The sequence below is a fragment of the Capricornis sumatraensis genome, chromosome 14, assembly GCF_032405125.1.
Source record: "Capricornis sumatraensis isolate serow.1 chromosome 14, serow.2, whole genome shotgun sequence".
NCBI classification, from domain to species: Eukaryota; Metazoa; Chordata; class Mammalia; order Artiodactyla; family Bovidae; genus Capricornis; species Capricornis sumatraensis.
Genome location: NC_091082.1, coordinates 27143046 through 27166330, shown reverse-complemented (window position 1 = coordinate 27166330; position 23285 = coordinate 27143046). Strand labels below are relative to the sequence as shown.

At 38.0% G+C, this 23285-nt stretch overlaps 1 protein-coding gene across 1 annotated transcript in view; it reads left to right on the top strand.

Annotated features, from left to right (window-relative positions):
- The window catches only part of USH2A (usherin), a 930103-nt gene that overhangs the window by 198116 nt on the left and 708702 nt on the right, over window positions 1-23285 (top strand). Inside the window, exons 13-14 of the mRNA XM_068986285.1 lie at window positions 8616-8799; window positions 22296-22459. Of these exons, the coding sequence (XP_068842386.1) occupies window positions 8616-8799; window positions 22296-22459 (348 nt within the window). The remainder of the gene's footprint in view (window positions 1-8615; window positions 8800-22295; window positions 22460-23285) is intronic.

Below are 23285 nucleotides of genomic sequence, written 5' to 3'. Positions count from 1 at the left end.
CTCTACTTCTTTAAAGACATCAAGAAATCTAGATCATATTATATGGAGGAGACACCTGCGCTGATGTGTGTACATGAGCCTCAGGTCGTGGAGGGAGCAGTGTGGCGTAGAGGGGTGAACCAGTAGCCCAAGAATCCAGCCCGCCTTTTCCATCTGTGATTGTAAGTGTTAGTGACCATCCTAGACCAGTACACATAGACTCTTGTCCTACTTTCTTAAAAAACATTATTAAGGAAGGTGCATATAATGGAACCTCATGTATTATTAACCTAACCTTACTATGAATGTACAAGGAATAGGCTTAATTCAACGAAAATTTATAGGCAATTTGTTAAAGCAGCAGTGCACATTAGAAGGTACATTAGAGCCACATTGGTTTTAATATACCATTCAATAACTCGAACAGAGGTTAAAAATGCTGCTTAACCTCCATTAAGTATTTTAAAAATGCTTTAATTTAAAATTATTTGGAGTGTGTGTACATATATGAATGTACACATACCCACTCTCATAAATAGAGTGCTGAATATGTTTTCCCGGTTCGTTTTTTCAGCACTGGATGACCTCATAATATTCGGCAGCAGGCACTTAATCAGAGGCCAGGCTGAGAAAAGCAGGGAACGGTGTCAAGGCATTCCCAGCCAGTGACCCACCCTTGTCCTTGAGAACTAGAGGCAGAGAGGGTTTATTGAGGACTCTGCAGCTTTGGAATAACATAAAGGCTAATTTATAATGAAAACAGCTTCCCATGACACGTTTTGTGTTAATAGGACAATTCCTCATGCTTCCGTCTGGTATTTACTTTGGGTTCACTTTTATAACTCAAATAGACCATTAGAAGTTAAGCAAAGTATCTTGGTTCATTAAGAAGCATATCATATTTGTTAAGAAATGAGCTTATAAACCAGAAATGCATGCAAGACCCCACCAATGCAGTTGGAATTAGATGGCTGATACTCCATTAAAAATCAGTGCCTCAAAGTTGAAATCTGATTCTGATTATGACACATGTCCCTGAGTTTGGTGAGATGGCTTCTCCTGATTAACATGTTTTTCACAGAAAGACCACAGAATGAGAGCCTTTTCCTTAATAAACCACCAGGAAAGAATATTGTCAAAGGAAATATGGACCACAATCCTACTCACATCTGGGGAGAAAAAAGGATTTTGATAGGTCATTATTTAAATGTTAGGAAAACCTCACTTTCATTGAAAACTGCCTAGTAAAAATTGCAATGATGGAATGGATAATATTTGCTGAATGTATATGTTTGTCAGACCCTGGAATTGAGTGTTATCTAAAAAAATCCCATTTAATATACACACTATTTCTATGATGGAAGGACCAGTATTGTTTTGTTAGGGGAAATGAGGTCTCATTAAGTGGAAAAGTCATTTACAGTTCCAAGTCCATCTGACCTCACATTCTGCACTCTGAAAGAGTAAAGCTTTTTTCCAATAGCTCATTATTTGTCATAAACATTCACTTAACAAATATTTGAGGGTGGGTTGAAATACATACTCTTACAAGTGTTTGTAACCTCTCCCCACCCTCAAACTCATGTCAGTCTATGATTCCTGCTACTGCTTCGGGTAGGGTATTTCATTTCTTTTGCTGAATCAGAGTAACAGTCACAAAATGAAAATTGATGGAGTTGTGGGAGGTGATCAGGTAATGAAGAGATGACTGAAGAGTCTAGAATTGGGATTACTTTATGGACTAAGTTGAGGAAATGTTTGGGATGATTGCCATGGTACAGGGTACTTTGGAACACACACGTGATAAATATTGTGACTGAGAAAAGTGAGAACAAAGAAAATAAAATTTTGCTGTGCTATGGATTATGAATATGCATATATATCTATGCTCTGTAATCTCTAAGACTTAATCAGAACTGCCTTTATATTCTTTTATGTTACTGGATTTAATTCTTAGAGAATGAACATATGAATATTGACATGAATACTCACATAAGTATGAAGACCCGTTTTTTTTCTTATGAAACAAAATCCGATAGAATAATTTCCCTTATTGGGACATAATATTATACTATTTGTTCTAATAACTGGAGACATATTTTGAGGGTGATATTTTCTTTCTGAAACTCTGTTCCGTTCCTTGATATGGTAAGGATTACAGTTTTAATTGATCAATTTATCATGCTTATTCATACACCTTTCCTGCTATTTTCCCTGATATCCGACCTCTTCCAACCAGTCACTCTCATGACTTACAGATTTATGTTTACCATCTTCTTTTCATTATTAAAGAGATCAGATGATATTGTAGAGAGTAACATATCCTCCCTTTCATCCTTTCAGCCATATGTCCATTTCACATATCCATTTTTCAATTAACATCTATTGAATAAATTACTGTACACCAGGGCCTCTGCTGCTATAAGATATACAGCCATAAACATATTAAAGCGTTACAGTTTAGTTGGGGAAGCTGATTCATGTAAATATAACACATTTGTGATAAGTGTAATGTTAGAAATGCAAAGATACAGAAGTAGTAAAATGAAGGGACTGATTAACTCTTGAAGGAAAGATCTTAGCTGTGTTTCCTGAGCCGAATTTTTAAAATAAATAAAATAAAATAAAATAAAATAGAAATTGGCAAACTATTCAAGTAGGGGTAACAGTCCAGGAAGAAGTAGTAGGAGCAGAGAATTTAAATATATCAGTCAGTTCAGTTGCTCAGTTGTGTCCAACTTTTTGTGATTCCATGGACTGCAGCATGCCAGGCTTCCCTGTACATCACCAATTCCTGGAGCTTGATCAAACTCATGTCCATGCTATCCAACCATCTTGTCCTTTGTCATTCCCTTCTCCTCCTGCCTTCAATCTTTCCCAGCTTCTGGGTCTTTCCCAATGAGTTCATATTTCACATCAGGTAGCCAGAATATTGGAGCTTCACCTTCAATTAAATATATATCTAATGGAAAATGAGTTTTTCAAATGCATAAAGGGAAATAGTAGCTTGAGATTAATAATAATATTTATGAATGTATTTGTTAACATTTGGTCAAATCTGTGAACAATAATTTTAGTATTTTGTTGTTCAGTTGCTAAGTCATGTCTGACTCCTTGTGACCCCATGGACTGCAGCAAGGCAGGCTCCCTTGTCCTTCTCTATCTCCTGGAGTTTGCTCCAATTCATGTCCATTGAGTCAGTGATGCTATCCAACCAACTCATCCTCTGCAGTCCCCTTCTTCTTTTGCCTTCAATCTTTGCCAGCATCAAGGTCTTTTACAATGAGTTTGTTCTTTGCATCAGGTAGGCAAAGTATTGGAGCTTCAGTCTCTGTCCTTCCAATGAATATTCAGAGTTGATTTGCTTTAGGATTGACTGGTTTGATCTCCTTGCAATCCAAGGGACTCTCAAGAGTCTTCTCAAACAACACAATTCAAAAGCATCAATTCCACAGCACTCAGCCTTCTTTATGGTTCAACTTTTACATCCATACATGACTATGGAAAAACTGTAGCCCATGCAGACCTTTGTTGGCAAAGTGGCATCTCTGCTTTTTAATGTTCTGCCTAGGTTTGTCATAGCTTTCCTTTGAGGGAGCAAGCATCTTTTAATTTCATGGCTGCAGTCACCATCCCCAGTGATTCTGAAGCCTTAGAAGATAAAATATGTCACTGCTTCCACTTTCCCCCCTTCTTTTTGTGATAATTTTAGCATTATTTTCAAACAAAACCCATAAATGGAGGAAAATTGTTATTATTTTAATTTGAAAATTAGCATCATCTTCTCTACTTCATTTTGAAGCGATTGATTTGAAAAATCGTTTCTCCAATAGTCTTGTTGCCTGGGGTAGATGAGTCACACATTCCTCCCTAGACTCTTTTCTTAATATAGTGTCCATTCTCGGTTTAAGGTGAGAATTGTATCTTCTAAATGGCTCATAATTAGTGCTTAGCTTCAGTTCTGCCCTCCTTTTCTGCATAAGACCTGGAGGTTACACTTGTTTTCTCTCTCCCATTTCCAGACTTCAGCAAAGCCTAGTTGTTCATGGTCCTCAGGAGGGACATTGCTAGGAAATGGGCTCTTCTTTTATGCCCAGGACAGGTACTGTGCTGTGCAAATAGCCACTACAGGATAGCATACCAACTGCCTGGCTAATAACTTTGAACTCAGGATGCTGTAAGCCTGGATAAGCAATACTCTTTTATGATACAAACGACTTTTTGCCTTAGCTGTATAACACATTGTTTCCCACCTGAGACTTATCTTATCTGGGACCAGGAGTTGGAGGAAAAGAAGAAACTTTAGTGGGCTCCTGTGTGCTCTCTATGTGTGAACTCTTAGCCCTGAGTAATGGAAGGTTAATACTTTCGTCCTAATGACTGTTGTAGAATGCGTTACAAAATCACCTGTGGAAAGAAATTTCTAAAAGATCAGTTAAAAGGAAGCAGAAATGCAGATGGGGAACATGAAGAAGAGTTAATGGAGGGAGATCAGGAATGTATGGAGTTAAAACAAAAAGAAATTAAGGTCGGTTATCTTTAAGCTGCACTCCAGAGTTGAAGTTTAAGTAGGAGGGAGGGGAGAATGTTTTCTATAGTTAGGAGTCATAAAAGTAGCAGTAATGGTCCGGAATTAGGCACATTTAGGTAAGGCAAGAAGTAAGCATTGAGCATGAAGATACCTGAGTCATCCTAATTAGAACTGCTTAAAAATAGGACAACTAAAATACTGATGGGATTAACCTTTATAATCATGCTGCGGAGAGGAGGAAGAGAATTAACCCCAAGACAAATTCCAACACAGGCTTTTCCTTGAAGCCCTGCTGTCCAGTTTGCAGTCTCCCTGGGCTCTTTAGTATCTGTCTTGTCCTTCTCTGCTTATACCTCTGCTTTTTCTGTGTGCTTTATTCTCTAAAACTTGGGCAACCCAATCTTCTGCACCAAAATCTACCCTGACGCTCTATACAGATTCATCTAACAAATCGTTTCTTGTAAAAATCATTCCTAATTTTTCTAGAATTCTCTGTGGCTTGAATGTATTGCAGTAAGTCTAAATTGACTCTATTCCTAACTATCTGTTTTAATGGATCATTTATCCTAATTGGAGAGCTATTAGGACCTGCATGATGCCATCATCATGAATCTTAAGGACTTAAGTACTCTTGTGCATGCTCAGTCACTTCAGTTGTGTCCAACTCTATGCAACCCTATGGACTGTAGCCCACCAAGTTCCTCTCTGTTCATGAAATTCTCCAGGCAAGAATACTGAAGTGGGTTGGCATGCCCTCCTTCACGGGATCTACCTGACCTAGAGATCAAACCCACATCTCCTGCATTGCAGGTGGATTCTTTACCCACTGAGCCACCTCAGAAAAGAAAATACATATAATCCACCTACAGTGGTCTTGAGTCCAAAATAGAAGCCTTCTATATTTGTGATTTTGATTACACAATGAATCAGGTAGGAGAGTATATAGTTATTGCTATCGCTATCATCTATTTCTGGAAACATATATAAAGCAATTTTCTGTCAGTGTATGCAAAGAAGCATAATCTTGTTGTAAATTACTATTAAAAATAATAGACTTGTTTCTTTCCAATTGAATGGCACAGATTTTGAGCTTCTTCCTTCCCTATTTTACTCTTCCTAAAGCTTTTAAAGAGAGAATATGCAGGGTCTAGGAGAAGAAAAAAATTAATTGTTAATGCACATGAAAGAATGGCTTGTTTTCAACTACAGCTTCGAATGAATTTTACAATGTTCCAATTACTTTCTGTTTTTCTCTAAATGATAGATAACACAGAGTGATTCTCTTTGTGCTCATGGGCTTTTTCTCTCATATCACTCATGTTTTTATATACCTAAGTTAGTGATTGTGACAACTGTGCAATTTGTTTTCATTTGCCAGAACTTTATTTATTGTTTCAATAAAATATTTTGTTATGCACACACTTGTGAGCATATTTTGGTGTATGTGCATATATATGTACATATACAGGTACACGCACAAACACTTACATCAGGCAACACCCAGAACCATTTCTCCCTCATATGCCTGCTCCATCATCCAAATGTCCAATGTATTCCTAACGTTATAGCTGTCAATTTCCTCCTTCTATGTCCAAGAAGTTTTAAGTAACTTGAAAATATTTTTTAATCATGTTTGTGTTTTTCTGTAAGAAAAATATGGATTTTATAACTAATCTAAATTCTGTTTTTTTAAAATATAGAATTTGTGGGGAACAATGCCTGCCTAATCATTTGGTGCAGTTTTGTGAATTCCAATATTTGAGTAGCCTACTTTGTGACTAGCATTGTACTGGATGCTGGGGAGATAATGATGAATTAGTTATATGAGGTTCCTGCCTTCACAGAGGTTAAAATTTTGTGGAAATGAGTTTAATTATACTTTTCGCCAGCACTCTATGGGAAATAGACAGGACACTGTGAAATACATAGGCACATCTAAACTAACCTAGAACAGGTTACTGGAAGAATTCACGAGACCTGTTATGCATATTGTGAGCTAAGCAGAAAAGATGGATCCAAGTCATTTCAGCAGACAGAATTGCCCATGCAAAGGCTTTCAGGCACCAAGAGCATGACTGGGGCAGACAAGATGGGCAGGGAAATGAAACTAGGGAGGTAGATGGAACCAGACTGCATGGCTAGAGGCTGTGCTAGGGATTTCTTCATTTTCCTAAAGGGAATAGGAAATTATCACATAATTTTAAATAGGAGAATGAGATCTTCAAACTGCACTCTGAAAAAGATGGTTCCAGCTTCACTATGAAGAACAGGAGGAGGAGAGGAGGGGTACTAGTAAGTGAGAGTCTCTGCAGTTGATGTGCCTGGGTTTGAATCTGCTATTTGTCAACTCTATCGGTTTAGGAAAGCTTGTTAATCTTTCTAACTTTCAGTTTTCTAATTTATATAATGGACATAATGCCGAATTATGAGCATTGCTCTGAGAACTAAATTTGATAATTAATATAAAGTTTTAGCATAGCCTCGGGTGGTGTTCAGTCACTAAGCTGTATCTGACTCTTTGCAACCCCATCGACTGCAGCATGCCAGGTTCCCCTGTCCTTCACCATCTCCCAAAGTGTGCTCAGATTCATGTGCATTGAGTCAGTGATGCTCATGTCATCCTTTGCCACCCACTTCTCCTTTTGCCTTCAGTCTTTCCCAACATCAAAGTCTTTTTCTGGTACATACTGTTAACGATAAAAAAGTAGGTAGTGACTTTAACTAGGGAGGTGGGGGTGGGGGTGGAGAATAGAAGTCCTACAATTCTTAAAAGACAGTATTCCTAGGACTTAGTTATTAGCTAGGTGTAGGGCCAGAGAGGAGTGAAAGACTCAAGGGTTGCCAGTTTTGGCAAAAAGCAGGAAAGTGAATGTGAAAGTTGCTCAGTCATGTCCAACTCTTTGCAGCCATACACAGAGTCCATGGAATTCTCCAGGCCATAATACTGTAGTGGGTAGCCTTTCCCTTCTTCAGAGGATCTTCCTGACCCATGAATCAAACCAGGGTCTCCTGCATTGCAGGCAGATTCTTTACCAACTGAGCTATCGGGGAAGGCCTAAAATGCAGGATCCTCAGATAAATTTGAATTTGAGATAGTATTTCTGAGTATAAGGAAATACCACATGGGACATATTTATATTAAAATAATTGTTGTTTATTAGAAATTAAAATTTAGCTGAGTATCCTGTGTTTGATCTGGTTATCCTACCAAAGATGTCTCAGGGTTCTAGCTGAAGCAAGTGAATAATAGATGGTGGTACTATTTGCTAAAATGGAGATGATCAGAGGAGGGACCAGTCTTTAGTAGAAAGATTATGAATTGTAGGTGCCAAGAATACACCCAAGTACAACATCAATTATTTACTCACCCTTTCTTTGGTCATGATTGACATACTGGTAAAGAACAGCTATGGAGAAGGCAATGGCAACCCACTCCAGTTCTCTTGCCTGGAAAATCCCATGGACGGAGGAGCCTGGTAGGCTGCAGTCTGTGGGGTTGTTAAGAGTTGAGCATGACTTCACTTTTACTTTCACGCATTGGAGAAGGAAATGGCAACCCACTTTAGTATTCTTGCCTGGGGAATCCCAGGGACAGAGGAGCCTAATGGGCTGCCATCTATGGGGTCGCACAGAGTCAGACACAACTGAAGCGACTTAGCTGCAGCAGCAGCAGCAGCAAAGAACAGCTATAACCACATTTGTGCAAGAAATTGGAGAAGGCGATGGCACCCCACTCCAGTACTCTTGCCTGGAAAATCCCATGGAGGGAGGAGCCTGGTGGGCTGCAGTCCATGGGGTCGCGAAGAGTTGGACATGACTGAGTGACTTCACTTTCACTTTTCACTTTCATGCATTGGAGAAGAAAATGGCAACCCACTCCAGTGTTCTTGCCTGGAGAATCCCAGGGATGGGGGAACCTGGTGGGCTGCCATCTATGAGGTCGCACAGAGTCAGACACGACTGAAGCGACTTAGCAGCAGCAGCAGTACAGAAAATTAGACAGTGTTGTGGTAGAGTGTTCAGTTTTTCAGTGTAATCAAAACATTATTTTTTAAGAAAAACTGGATAGAAAGTATAATAAAAACTTTCATTTCTTTATTTCCAGGCTTTTATATTTCTCCAGGCAATGCCACTGGCTGCCTGCCATGTTCATGCCACACCACTGGTGCAGTTAATCACATCTGTAATAGCTTGACTGGTCAATGTGTTTGTCAAGATGCTTCCATTGCTGGACAAAGTTGTGACTATTGTAAAGATCTTTACTTTGGATTTGATTCTCTAACTGGGAGGTAAGTACTTACAAGAATTAATAATCAGATATTTTTTGCTAAATTGTATTTTCAATTACAAATTATTTGGCCATATATTTTGTAAGAAGCAATATTTTCTGTCCTCCTTAGTTTGCTAATCTATTCTTCATTCCTGGGTTGGGAAGATGCCCTGATGAAGGGAATGGCTTTCTACTCCAGTATTCTTGCCTGAAGATTCCATGGATAGAGGAGCCTGGTGGCCTACATACAGTCCATGAGATGGCAAAGAGTCAGACAGAACTGAGCAACTGAACATGCAGAGTTATCTTTCCAGATTTCCTAGAGACTGAGTGTATAGGTTGTTATACATTGATAAATGTGCCCAGTGTTAGGGCTTGGGGATATTTAATAAGATAAAATACTTTTTTTGCAAAGAACTCAAAATTTGGATGTGAAGGAAGGTAAAGAAATATCCATAGCACAAAATACACATGTGCGCACACACACACACACACACACAAGCTAGGATAGGTAGCATGTGTGTGTGTATACTTTGTTCTACATGGACCCTGAATTTATTACAGCATTCTTTTATGTTCCTTTTGCCTTTTTAATTTAGATTTAAAGACTAGCAGATGAGAAACATCTTTGAATTCAGTGATAAGATTTTTTTCTAGTGTGTAAAGTAACTTGTGAAAGTAAATTAGCCACTTTTCAAAGTTATACTGTCTTTAATGTTCTACCTCTTACTTCCCATATATCTGTGAGCATTTGCTTTCATGCAAATGTTTTCATTGCTGTATTTTTGAAAGTGTGCTGGAATGCCAGTTCTATGTCTGTGTTTTTGGGTCTGGTCAGATTATAAATTTGTCCACTATTGGGACTATATCCATGAATTCTTTGACATTCCTATCCCCAAGAAACTAATGTTGTGTCTGCATGTACCAGTCAAATCTATTTCTCAATATGTGTGTGTTTAAAAATATGAATGCTAATTATTCAAGGATTGGAGATTATTTTTTTACCTTATTGTCCCCTTACCACCTGCCTTTTGACTGTTATACTCCTCATTAACACCTCAATTAGACTGTGGACAGGGTGATGGGGGTAAATTATTAAAAAAGAACTCAAACTATTTCATTTGTCTTTCTACTAAAATTCAATTTAATTAAAAAAACATTAACATACTCCATAAGATATTTATTTAAAAAGTTTTAAGTTCTTATTACATATCTTGTGTTTCAATACATGCTGTTCAACTTCTGTTACCATTGGAATATCATCTTGGTTAGTCTGAGAGCATTACTACCCTTCTCTACAAATACTAAATCTCTCTGAATGAGTGTATAAATGCATGGTACAATAAATGCTAAATAAAAAGTCTAACTATGCTCTTGGTAGTAAAATCAGGGCCGGTGATTACACCTATTACCCCTCTACATTTTTTTTGTTGAATGACCATCTCACAAATTCCCCAGCTGGAACTCTGGGGTCAGTTAATTTCACCCCTGACCCCTCTGTCTTTAGAATTCCCATCTTTTCCATAGTCTTTCTGACATCACTTTATTACCAAGAGAAAAATATCTTCACTGTCAGCTGTTGTCCTTGGACTACTCATGCCTGTCTGTGACATTTTGTGCCAGTCTCTTACCTATTTTCCATCTACTGAGCTCCCTGTTATTCCTGCTAGTGTTGTCACTAAACCACTGCTTAATGACCAAGAGATGTATAATTATCTTGGCTTTTTCACGTACCTTTCTTTAAGTGCAATCTCATTCCATTCGTGATACCACTTCTTATGCCCTTCAATGTTTTAAATTCGGTCTGACTTTACTCCATTCTACTTCCTGCTCATTTATCTACCCAGCCCACTCCCCACCCCAGTCTTATCCAGGACCGAGATAGTGGTCTATCACCTGCCACTCTTCAGTAGGACTGGCTAACACTGGAATTGGACTCCCTGGGTTAAAAGCTGGCTTGAAATGTTAACCTAAATTAATGAGAAATAGAAAGAGCCAGAAAAATAGGTATAAAATGCATCGTCGTCATCACAACAACAATTACATTATTAGAAGATGCTGAGGTTAAAATTTGGAAAGCAGGCAGAAATCATTAAAAGAAAAGAGAGAGTTGCAGGTTGGAGTCTAGGAGATAGAGCCAACATTTGAAAATTGTTGGATGGCTTTATAATTGTCATGATGGTCATAGAATAAAAGATTCAGATTAAGTGTGTGTTCAAAGCAAAAAGACTTATGACAAGTTTGTATAAATGCAATTGTATATTTTTACAGTCAGTTCAGTTCAATCGCTCAGTCTTGTCTGACTGCAACCACATGAACTGCAGCATGCCAGGCCTCCCTGTCCATCACCAACTCCTGGAGTCCACCCAAACCCATGTCCATTGAGTTGGTGGTGCCATCCTACCATCCCATCCTCTGTCGTCCCTTTTCATGTTAGATGACTTATATTGAGTGAAGTAAGGAAGTACACACAAACATGTATACATACACATACCCAATATCTTCTTTATCCATTCATTCACTGGTGGACACTTAGGTTGTTTCCCTATCTTGGCTGTTGTGAATAATGCTGAAGTGAACTTGGAGGTGCAGCTCTCTCTTCAAGATCTTGATTTTATTTCCTTTGGATATACTCCCAGAACTGAGATTGCTAGAATCATAGGATAGTCCTATTTTTAGTTTTCTAAGGACCTTTCATACTATTTTTCATAGTGGCTATACCAAGTTACATTCCCTCCAATAGTATGAGGAGTTCCCTTTTCTCCACATCCTCACCAAAACCTAGCTTTTGTGTTTTTGATAATAGCTGTTCTAAGGAATGTGAAGTGATATTTCATCGTGGTTTTGATTTGCATTTCCCTGGTGATCAGTGGTGTTAAGCAGCTTTTAATATATCTGTTGGCCACCTCATGTCTTCTTTGGAGAAATATCTATAAATATCCTTTGCTCATTTTTTGAAAATTAGAGGATTTTTTTCCCTATTGAGTTGCATGAGTGTCTTATAAATTTTTAATATTAACCCCTTATCAGATAGATGGTTCACAAGTATTTTCTCATATTCTGTAGGTTGTCTTTTCACTCTGTTGGTAATTTCATTTGCTGTGTAAAAGATTTCTGGTTCATCTCTTGTTGCTTTTTTGCCCAAGCATTAGTGTCATAAAAGCCACAAAATTATTGCCCAGACCCATGTTAAGAAGCTTCCCTCCTGTTTTCATCTAGTAGTTTTAGTTTCTGATTTATCTTTAAGTTTTTAACCCACTTTGAGTTGATTTTTATATATGGTCATTTTAAGGGTCCAATTTCATTCTTCTACCTGTGAATATTCACTTTTGCCAGCACCACTGGCTGAAGAGAACACCCTCTCCTCATTTTGTGTTCCTGATACTAAATCAGTTGACTGATATGCGTGGGTTTGTTTCTGGGTTGTCATTCTATTCCATTAGTCTATGTGTCTGCTTTTAATGCCAGGGCCATACCATTCTGATTATGCTAACTTTGTAGTATTTTCTGAAATCACGATGTCTGATGCTTCCAGTATGGTTACTATTGTTGAACCCATAGTTTGCAACTTAAAATAACTGTAGGACTTTCTATTACCTAAGGAAGATCAGAAAAGCTGTACAGTTGACTCACTTCATCTTCAGATGGTGACAAGGGAATTAGCCTCATGCAATATATTTAAAGGATCAATTAAAGATGAAAGAAAATTAATTTATAATTGCTTCTTATGACTCATGATTTTCCAATGAGCCAATAATATTTCTTCTCCTTTTAAAAAAAATAATCTTTTCCTTTGGCTCCCAAGATTCTGTTTCTCTGAATTGTTTTATATTTCTGTTTCTAACTGCTGCTGCTGCTGTCACTTCAGTCATGTCCGACTCTGTGCGACCCCATAGATGGCAGCCTACCAGGCTCCCCCGTCCCTGGGATTCTCCAAGCAAGAACACTGGAGTGGGTTGCCATTTCCTTCTCCACTGTTTCTAACTAGTCTTCTTTAATCTGACCCTTCAACTTACGTATCAACATCTATGATTTCAATCATTGCATACATGTACGTGACTCTCAAATATATTATCACCTCTCCAAGTCTTTACAATGGTTTCTAGGCCTATGGCCAGTTGTCTCTCTGAATTTTAAATTTAAATGCCCTTCATCCATCCCATTCCTAATGTATCCAACACCAAGAAAATTCTCATTTGTATTACTCTAATCATGGGGAAACAGTGGAAACACTGTCAGACTTTATTTTTCTGGGCTCCAAAATCACTGCAGATGGTGATTTCAGCCATGAAATTAAAAGATGCTTACTCCTTGGAAGAAAAGTTATGACCAACCTAGATAGTATATTCAAAAGCAGAGACATTACTTTGCCAACAAAGGTCCATCTAGTCAAGGCTATGGTTTTTCCTGTGATCATGTATGGATGTGAGAGTTGGATTGTGAAGAAGGCTGAGTGCCGAAGAATTGATGCTTTTGAACTGTGGTGTTGGAGAAGACTCTTGAGAGTCCCTTGGACTGCAAGGAGATCCAACCAGACCATTCTGAAGGAGATCAGCCCTGGGATTTCTTTGGAAGGAATGATGCTAAAGCTGAAACTCCAGTACTTTGGCCACCTCATGCGAAGAGTTGACTCATTGGAAAATACTCTGATGCTGGGAGGGATTGGGGGCAGGAGGAGAAGGGGACGACAGAGGATGAGATGGGTGGATGGCATCACGGACTCGATGGCCGTGAGTCTGAGTGAACTCCGGGAGTTGGTGATGGACAGGGAGACCTGGTGTGCTGTGATTCATGGGGTCGCAAAGAGTAGGACACGACTGAGTGACTGAACTGAACTGAATCACCTCCACCAATTTTTTTTTAAAGTCTCATGCAATTATCATCTTAGTGAAAGGGATACAAATCTTAAAAAAAACTGTCCAAGTCCACACTACCCATGTGTGAATGGGGCTCAGGATTCTCTCAGATTAGGCAGGGTTGATTCTGATATTGAGCATTGGCTGCTGCTGGAAAGAACTATTAAAAGCAAAAGCCACTGTGGATAATGTAGTTTCTCTGAAATAAACAGAAAGAATAAAGCCTCCCTTGACCACACAGGGCCCAAGGAAATCAGCAGGATTTGTCCCTTGTTAAATCAGTCACATAGAATGCCCCTGTCTAGAGTTGACCCTTCTATTCCACTGTTGAATTCTGTCATGTTTCATTTTAACATTGATGACTGTTAAAGAAGAAATTCTCTAGCACAGAAGGTCATAGAAAAAGATGTTTCAAAATATGACTGTGAGAATCACTTGAGTTTATACTTTTGCTCATCATTGAGAAGAAAAAAATGGATTTTATTATTTTTATGTTTTCCATTCCTTTCCTGAATGAAATTGAAATCTCTTTGTTGACTTCTGGTTGTTCTTGTGTGTGTGTGTGTATGTGTGTGTGTGTGTGTGTGTGTATGTGTGTGTGTGTATACAAAGTAACACTGACTATTTTGAAAATGTGTACGAAAATATCTAAAACATATGGGATTCCATCTAGTATTAGGAATTTTTGTTTCCTGAGGGAAACACTCATTGTCTAAATATATACAGACACACAGAACAGAGGAATAACTCTTGTGACCTGATGTTAAAGTTTTTAAAAAATAATCATCTAATTTGAATGTACTTTGAGTCAGGCACTGTGTTAGGTACTTAAAAGTATAAATTTTTTTCATTAATTTCCAAAGTCTACAAAGATTATAAGTATTTTATTGTTAAGGAGAAGATACAAGTATCACTGTATCTCTTCATTGATTTTGAAAATAAATTGACTTTCTCATCTGCTTTTTCCATGTGTTTATTTAGCCCCTCCATGAAATCCACACATATACTGTTATCTTACCCTACTCTGCTCTTTGTTGTGCATGACTATGTTTGCTATATTTTTCTCTTGGCTTATTTTGTACAATTTTTTTTTAAGACTCCCAAGGGCAAAAATAAATAAAATAGGCTCTTAACCTAAACTACAGCAACAATGACACCAATGCACCAAACACACATTAACAGGCTGGAAAATCATTTGCCTGTCTTCATCCAAGTAGTTCATTCTTCAGAAGTTCCCTATCACAAAAAGGGGGCATGTATTTTAGAAAGCTGATCCAAGTGCAAAAATCACTCCATTTACCTTTGACACATAAAGAAAACATGATTTAATCAGTATTGAAAACAATGAAGCAAAGAAACCTGCCCAATGAAAAATCAATAAAGCAAAATGAAAAAGTATATCATATGTTTCTAAACCAAAAGTGAAACAAGAAAGGGCCACGTTCAGTTTGTCTCAGTGGGTAGTTGAGACCCGTATGTGACGCAGTGCACTCCTGGCCCTGTCATCAAGTTGACCTGTGACTACGGGTCCTCTTTCCTAGAGCCCACAAGATGACTCCAGTTCCTCTGGGCATCACCATTTTCATCCACACCTCACAGTCCCCCACAGGTTTCTTCCCTAATAACTTCTTTTGTCTATCCCTCTTTGTATGTTATCTTTTTTATTTTTAAATGTAAAGAACTAGAAGTATCGCTACTTTGTCTCTTACTGACCAACGAAACGCAGTGAACCGTGATTCCTCTCAGACGGGAGAGAACTGAGCTCTAGAGTGGCCAGGGAATCAAAAGGCTTAGACTTCTAAAACATAATGTAACATTCTTCTGTGACCAGATTACTTTTGGTTTTGCTACACAAGTTCTCCATTTCAACACTAAGTCATAGATTTGGTCTAGTCTTCTTATCACATGTGTATTTCCAGGGCATCTTAATTGGTCTTTTCTTTGAGAACAAGATCAGTGACTTCAAAGGGAAGCAGATCGCTTTCTTGTTCAGTTATTTCCTTTTGGGGTATCATACTGGAATGTTGGGAAACGTGCCTCACAGATTCATGGTCCTCAGTGACTCTGTTGGACAGCTAGCTGTTATCTAGAGTGATAGGGTAAAAGGATCACATGCCTGTAAGCATCCAGCCATCTAGCCAGGGCTCACTCACAAACTGGTGGATGAATTCCCAGGAAAAAACCAGAATGGTGATGGGACACTTGATACCTCTGCTTGGAACTGCCACAAAATTACTTTTGCCTTAGTCTATGAGTCAAAGCAAGTCACAGGCCAACACATATTTAGGAGAAGAGAAATAAACTCTACTTTTTTTAGATTCTACGATTTGATGGAAGGAATTGCACAGTTAGTTGCAAAAGACCTGCATAAAAAGAAAAGTGAAGAATTGTGATCATTTTTGCAATCTACCATAACCAATAAATGACATATTCTCCTTTAATGCAGATTCTGTATGGCTCCCTAAGAGATGTCAGTTTTTATAAATCAGTAGCATTCATTCAATGTGATATTATAGGAAAAGTTCAGTAATGGGCAACAAGATATTTAGGTTCCAATTATAGCTTTTCTACTAGACTCAGTTCAGTTGCTCAGTTGTGTCCAACTCTTTGCGACCCCATGAATCGCAGCACGCCAGGCCTCCCTGTCCATCTCCAACTCCTGGAGTTCACTCAGATTCTACTAGACTAGGTGTATTCATATCCCATTTTGTGTTCTGTGTACTCAGTCGCTCAATTGTGCCTGACTCTTTGCGACCCTATGGGCTCGCAGTCTCCTCTGTCCATGGGATTTCCCAGGCAAGAATACTGGAGTGGTTTGCCATTTCTCCCTCCAGGCTACCCCTACCCAGGCTCATTTCCTATTACTGTTATGATAATTATTTACCACAAATGTAGTGGTGAAAAACAATATGAATTTATTATATTCCAGTTATGGAAGTCAGGAGTTCCAAGTTAGTTTCACTGGGCCAAAATCAAGGTATCAACAAGCCTATGTTTATTTTGGACAGCAGGAAAAGATCCACTTCCTTGCTTTTCCAAGGAGGACACCACCCACATTCCTTAGCTCATGGCTCCATTCTTCACCACTCTGTCTCCTCTGGTCTCCACTTAGGTTCTTACGTCCTTTCTCTGATGCTCAAATTCTTTCCTTCCTTCTTGTGATTATGTTAGACATCTTCTGATAATCCAGGGTCATCTCTTCATCTCAAATCTGCCAAGTTCCTTGTGCCAAGTAAGCTGCCATACCCACAAGTTCTGGATATTAGGACTTTTGACTTTGTTGGGGGTCATCATTCAATCCACTATACCAGCGACAGAAAACTGTAGCCTGTGGACTAGATCTGGCCTGTCACTTGTTTATGGAAATAAAATTGTATTGGAACACAGTAATATTCAACCTTCGCATACTCTCTATGACTGCTTTCACACAAGTAAAGCAGAACTGCATTACACCAGAGGTCATTTGGCCACAAAGCTTAAAATATTTAGTATAGTTCTCTTAGATAAAAATTTCTGACTCTATAACCAGAGTCACTGTCACCCTGAGCAAGTTACTTAATCTCGCCAAGTGTCATAGAATCATCTCTATGATGATTAAAAGAAGCTTAAAAGTAACTTTGGTTAGACAATACCCTATACATTTCTCTACACAAGTCACCTTTAAGATTAACCTGTCATTCAGCTTCTGCTGAAAACATGGGACTCAAAAGAGTTTATTGTCTCATGACACAGCTCTTGTTTATTTCAAACAACTCTTATCTGAGAAGGGTAGAAATCTTATTCTTCATATTAAGCAAAAATTTCATTCCTGTGATTTTCTCACCTGGTCTTATTTCTGCCTCTGGGATCACAGAAGTAGCGTGCTTGCTTCTCCTTAAGAGTGCTTTAAGAATTTTAATCTACATTGAGACTTGAAAGTCATCATATTAATATAATGAGGAAGTTAAGGAAAGGAAGACAAGAGCTTCTAGACGTAAATGTGTGAATACTGTTATTACAGTGAGTCTTCTGGGATTTCTTTTTCTTTGATATGTCTGGCGTTGGTGACCAGTGTGTCAGATGCGTTCCCTGTGATAAGCTGGAACTGCCAGGCACCATAGCAAGCTCTTCTCTGGATGACAAGAATGTCCTCACCCTGGACTCAGTTGGTACTGTTGTCTGGGTGCAAGAGAGTCACTGCCCAAGTCCAGCTCTTATGAGCCCCTTTATTTGTAGGAAGGCTTCACTAGGGAGGGTGGACTGAACACTGTTGACCTCCTGCTTCTTGATGAGGCAATACCACTCACTTCCTCTCCGATAAGTCATGTGAGTACGGCTTTTGGCTCACACACAGGATTTCCTAGCCTGAATCCCCTCTTATAATTCTGGCTGTCATTTCTAGGAGAATCTGATGTTACTAGTAGGCTGTGAAGAAAGGAAAACTAAGAACCTCAGACCACACATCCACTGCAGAGATTGAATAAAATCTTACCTGAGAGAAAACCAAACTCCTCTCGAGGGCACTTGTGGGGTCCTGCACAAAAGAAGCCAGCAGAGAACTCTTCTGGCCTTAGGGAGTCAGAGTAGAAGGCCAGCCCTTGAAAAAGAGTGGCCCCTTCCTTGTGGAGAGGCTAGCAGAGGGAAAGCCATGCCAATCAGAAAGGCTCAAAAGAGTTAAATTGTTATTAAAGTTACATGTCACATTCAGGTTTATGGGGTGTCCTATGTCTAAAGTTTGCTAGTGCCTTATTCATTCTTTTATTCAACAATGTTTATCAAACACTTACTGGTTGGTAGTCTTTGTGTTAGGAAAAGATGGAAGAAAACTCTTTGTCCAATTTCCCCAATTCATCTTGAAGCTTCTTTCTCTTCTATTCTTTAATAATCATTAATAATCCTTGTCTAAAATCCCTCAGCAATTGAATGTCTCTTCCTCCTTTGTTCTGTATATTAAATGATGACTACATCATCCACCATTTCAACAAATTAGAAAGCTAGAAATAACTCCAGGCCCTTCTTCCCTTCTCCTTTCAATTTGTCCACCCCATCCTACTGATTTTATGTACTAAACGTTTCTTAAATTTATCCTGCCCCTTCCCACTGTCAGCGTTGCACCTAATCTGGCATTATCTTACCTCTTTTCACTTTCCAGCATTATGTCACCACCTTCCTATGCAGAATTTAAGTAAAAAATTTTTGAATTATTTAAAATTTCATACCCTCTCCTGCTGTGTCTTGTCTCTATTTTCTCCCCTCCCTGTTTGCCTGGCTTACTCCAGTCCATCTTTTCATATTTAGCCTACACATCTCTAAGATTCCTCTAAATTACTTCTTTCCCATCCTTTTCCACCAAACTGCCCCTTCCTGTGTCCCCCAAAAGTCTGCATACATCTTTGTTAATGCTCTCTCCACTTTGTATTTCTCACTAGACTGTGAGCTCCTTGAAAACAAGGACAGCTCTGTCTTATTCATCTTTATGTCCTGCTGCAGTCCTGTAACATAGTTGGCCCTCAGTGAACATTATTGATGTTAGTCAATATCTTTAAATCAATATGATGGTACCTTTGGGGCCCCAGACAGAAGAGAGTTCTCCAAAGAGAAACATCAGTAAAGTTATCTTTATCCTGGATCGTATCCATGGACCCCCCCTTGTCGTAGCTCTTCCTCACATGATGAAGTTTCTGATAGGGAAATCCAGTATTGAAACACATCCCCTTCATTCATACTGATGTTTCTGAGCAGTAATAAGTAGGATAACTCCTTTTTTTTTTTTTAACTGTTTGCCCAAATGGAAGAGGCTCCCTAGAAAGGAAAATATATGAGGTTTGAGATTTAAGAGACTGAAGCCAATGAATTTCTTTCCCATTGAATTCAGCCAACGCTGGGGTAACATAAGGGCCCATGCAGAACTGTAATAGCACAGAGCTAACAGACATTAGCAGTGCTTTCCTGCTATTTTGTTTACCATAATGAACTGGTCAATAAACATCACAAATTGTTTATCTATATAAATCTTGACAGATTACTCTTTATGAAATCCATTTAGCAAGTGAGGTTTTCCCATAAGGATGAAAAATGAAGATTTTAAACAGATTGCGGGAGAAGCCCTAGCTGTACCAGGAGAGTCAGTGTAATAAAGGTTTCTTTATATTAATATTACAAAAACCATTTATCCTGACAAAATCAATATCACAATTCATCTTAGTTTGGTGTTTCTCTTTCTAAGCTTAAAATGTCTTTTTCTTTATTACACATAATTTTGTTTTAATAAATGTGAAATGTATTTCATTTAGGAGATGCTCTTGAGGAAGGATAACTTATAAAATGACATCAAACCTGTAGCTTATTTACTAAGGAGTCTTGGAAATGTTTAAAATTATATTTGAGAGGTGGAGAAATTTACAGGAATCATTTTGCTTAAACTTTAATTACAAAATTATCCCCAGTGTCCTTTAGGCTAGAAACAACCTACAATATTCAGAAAAGTCTCCTGTAAACTTCATCCAGGTAAAAATCTCTCTTACTAAAGTCAAGCAATTATAAGAAGCCAGAGAAGTTACATATAAAAAGAGTTGTGATAAGAGACTGTGAAACCAGTAAGAGTCATATTTAGTTACTCAAAACACTACGTGGTTTCCTAAGAAGCAGTTTATTTATTCCATTTGGATTTGGAACTTAATATCCCATGGATATTGACAGAGCTGACTTGGAGTTAAGCATGTAGCAGTTAGCAGGAAGAAAATAGATCTCCATCAAGGAAAGGAATTATACACTGGAAACTATTACTCTAAATGTACTGTATGGAAAATAAATGTGATTGTCTCATGAGTGAATGGTAATAAAAGCTGAAATACTCAAGAGACACTTATTCATGAGTGGTGTAGTGATATATATGTGCATTGAGAGAAGCTTGTCTCTTATTGTTTATGCTTACCAATATTATACTAACAGCCGACAAACAATATATTCTAAGTAATAGCATATAATGAAGTTAGGAGCAAATTAAATATTTTGTTGCTTCTGTAATTTCATTTTAATTTCCATGCATAATTTTCATCAGCTCTAATACTTAAATAGGCTATACAAGATATCTGTTTGAGATGGAATTCTGTCTACACATAAAGGACACACTGTAGTTGTTCAGAGGGGGAAAATGTACTCTTATAATGACATAAAAAGGGCAAACTACGGTATAGTAGTTTTCGAGACAAACTGTACTTTATTTATTCCCAAGGTGATATTGGTCCATAAAACAAATTTGCAGCTTATTTAGCAGCCTTAGCTTTTATCAGCTTTTTTAAGGGTGTTGAATGATTACCCAGGAGATCACACGGTAAAAGTTGCAGTGAGATGAAGTAACTCTATCCATCCAGCATCTTTATTAGAAAATATAGGTGAAGCCATGCTCTTCATGTTGTTTTCAATGTGCCCTACGAAAAGCTCCTCTTTAAAGGTCGTGGTCTTCTTATGTGTGATGTTTTGCTTAATGCTTCATGCTGTGCTGGGCTGGGCTGTGCTTAGTTGCTCAGTCATGTCTGACTCTTTGCAACCCCATGGACTGTAGCCTGCCAGGCTCCTCAGTCCATGAGGATTCTCCAGGAAAGAATACTGAAGTGGGTTTCCATGCCCTTCTGCAGGGGATCTTCCCAACCCAGGGATCAAACCCAGGTCTCCCACTTTGCAAGTAGATTCTTTACCATCTGAACCACCAGGGAAGCCCTAAGGCTTCATGGTGGTACCATCCCAATCTATGACATTAACATGCACTGAGTGAAAAATTCACTCTGAAGAAACAAGCCTTAGTTACTATCATGGTAAAATGCCAAGACTGATTTTTACAATCAACTTTGAGTCCAAGAAATTCAAGTTGAAATGAAGTTCTTTCATTCTGTTTGTATCAATAGCATCTTTTCATAGATCAGAATAATGCTCTATTCTCTCATCATTTTGGGTAAATGAGTTTAATACAAATGTTAAAAATGATATATAACATATATAAGGCATCAGCAGTATTTGAACATATTTTCCTCAAACTGTTTTCTTAGCAAAATTTAATCTTTATAAAATGATATAATTTTGACTCTTTAAAAGACTATAGGATTACAAGACTTTTAGGGGGAGCAGTAATTATCACACCCAGTTTTCTGTTTCACAGCTTGAAAGATACTTAAAGAGATAATTTTATGGGTGCACGTTCAGTCGCTCAGCCATGACCTGCTTTTTGAAATCCCATGAGCTACAGCCTGCAAGGCTCTTCTGTCCATGGGGTTCTCCAGAGAATACTGGAGTGGGTTGCCATTTCCTTCTCCAGGATGGGTATCGAATCTTAATTTTTAGCTGTCGGGAGAACTGCTTTTGTGAGGATGAGAAGTTTACAGTGTTCTTAACAGAGAAACTAGTATGCAAAATAAGTCACAAGATGTATCATTGCATATAAAAAAGCAATATAACACTTTCTTGCTATTAATTAATGTACAAAGAGAAGGCTTTGTAGAGATTTTATTGTGAATAGCAATTTTGATAAAGGCATCTTTCTGTTTTATTTTGTTTGTTTAACTGAAGAATCTTTTTCAATATACCAGCTAAAACAGACTATTTTATTCCACAGTGTTATCAATAGATGTAACTTTTTCCATGCTAATCAAAGCATTATTTTCTTTAATGGTTTATGTATTTTCAGATGTCAGCCTTGCAATTGTCATCTCTCAGGAGCCTTAAATGAAACCTGTCACTCAGTCACAGGCCAGTGTTTCTGTAAACGATTTGTTACTGGATCAAAGTGTGATACCTGTGTTCCCAATGCAAGCCATTTGGATATCAGCAACCCATTGGGCTGTAGCAAAAGTAAGTGAACTCTAGTCCATGTATGAGGCAACATCACACAGGGCAGTGTCTCATTAATTTCTTCATTGAGAACCCATCAGAAAGGCTTAGGTACAATGTGGAGAATTGAAGTGAGAAATGAAAAAAAAAAAAAAAAAAAAACAAACCACTAAACGAAATTTGGGTTCTTTTCCTTGATTGGAGCACTGAATATGGCAATTATCTGAGTAGTGGGAAATTTACAATGATCTGTTGGAATGGTATTGCTAGCAAGGTGACTATAGTCTTGGCTTACCCCAGACTGAAGGTTTTCCCAGAATGTGAGACTTTCCATGTAAAATTTAGGATAGCATTGTGAAACCGATATGACTGGTTACCTTGCCGCTTAAGAACATTTCCTGGTGATTTCTATAGGAAATGGAAGATTTATACTTATTTGTTGTGAGTTTTATGTCCTTCTATCCTCCCAGTTTTATGGAAACTATGCTACTATTAGATGTTTATTGATATTGTAGCAATTATTATCATTATTTATCACTGCATGTTACTCACATAATTGATATTCCTGTCTTTCTACTTTAAGTTGTATTAATTGTTGCAACATCTCTCACATTTTTACTTTAATTCCTAGAAGCCAAAAGTTACATCATAGTGTCTTTTGACTTTTCAACATTATTCTTCAGTGCCTTGAAGTGACTTCTCAAGGTCACTTGAAATATGCTACAATTTCTTAGTATATTGGTGATTTCTTTATATTTACTTCAAGATAGTATATCCTTGCCTTTTCCAGAATGGCCAAGGAATGCCTATTAAGAACATGTGGTAAGGATTCCTCAGTAACATTATG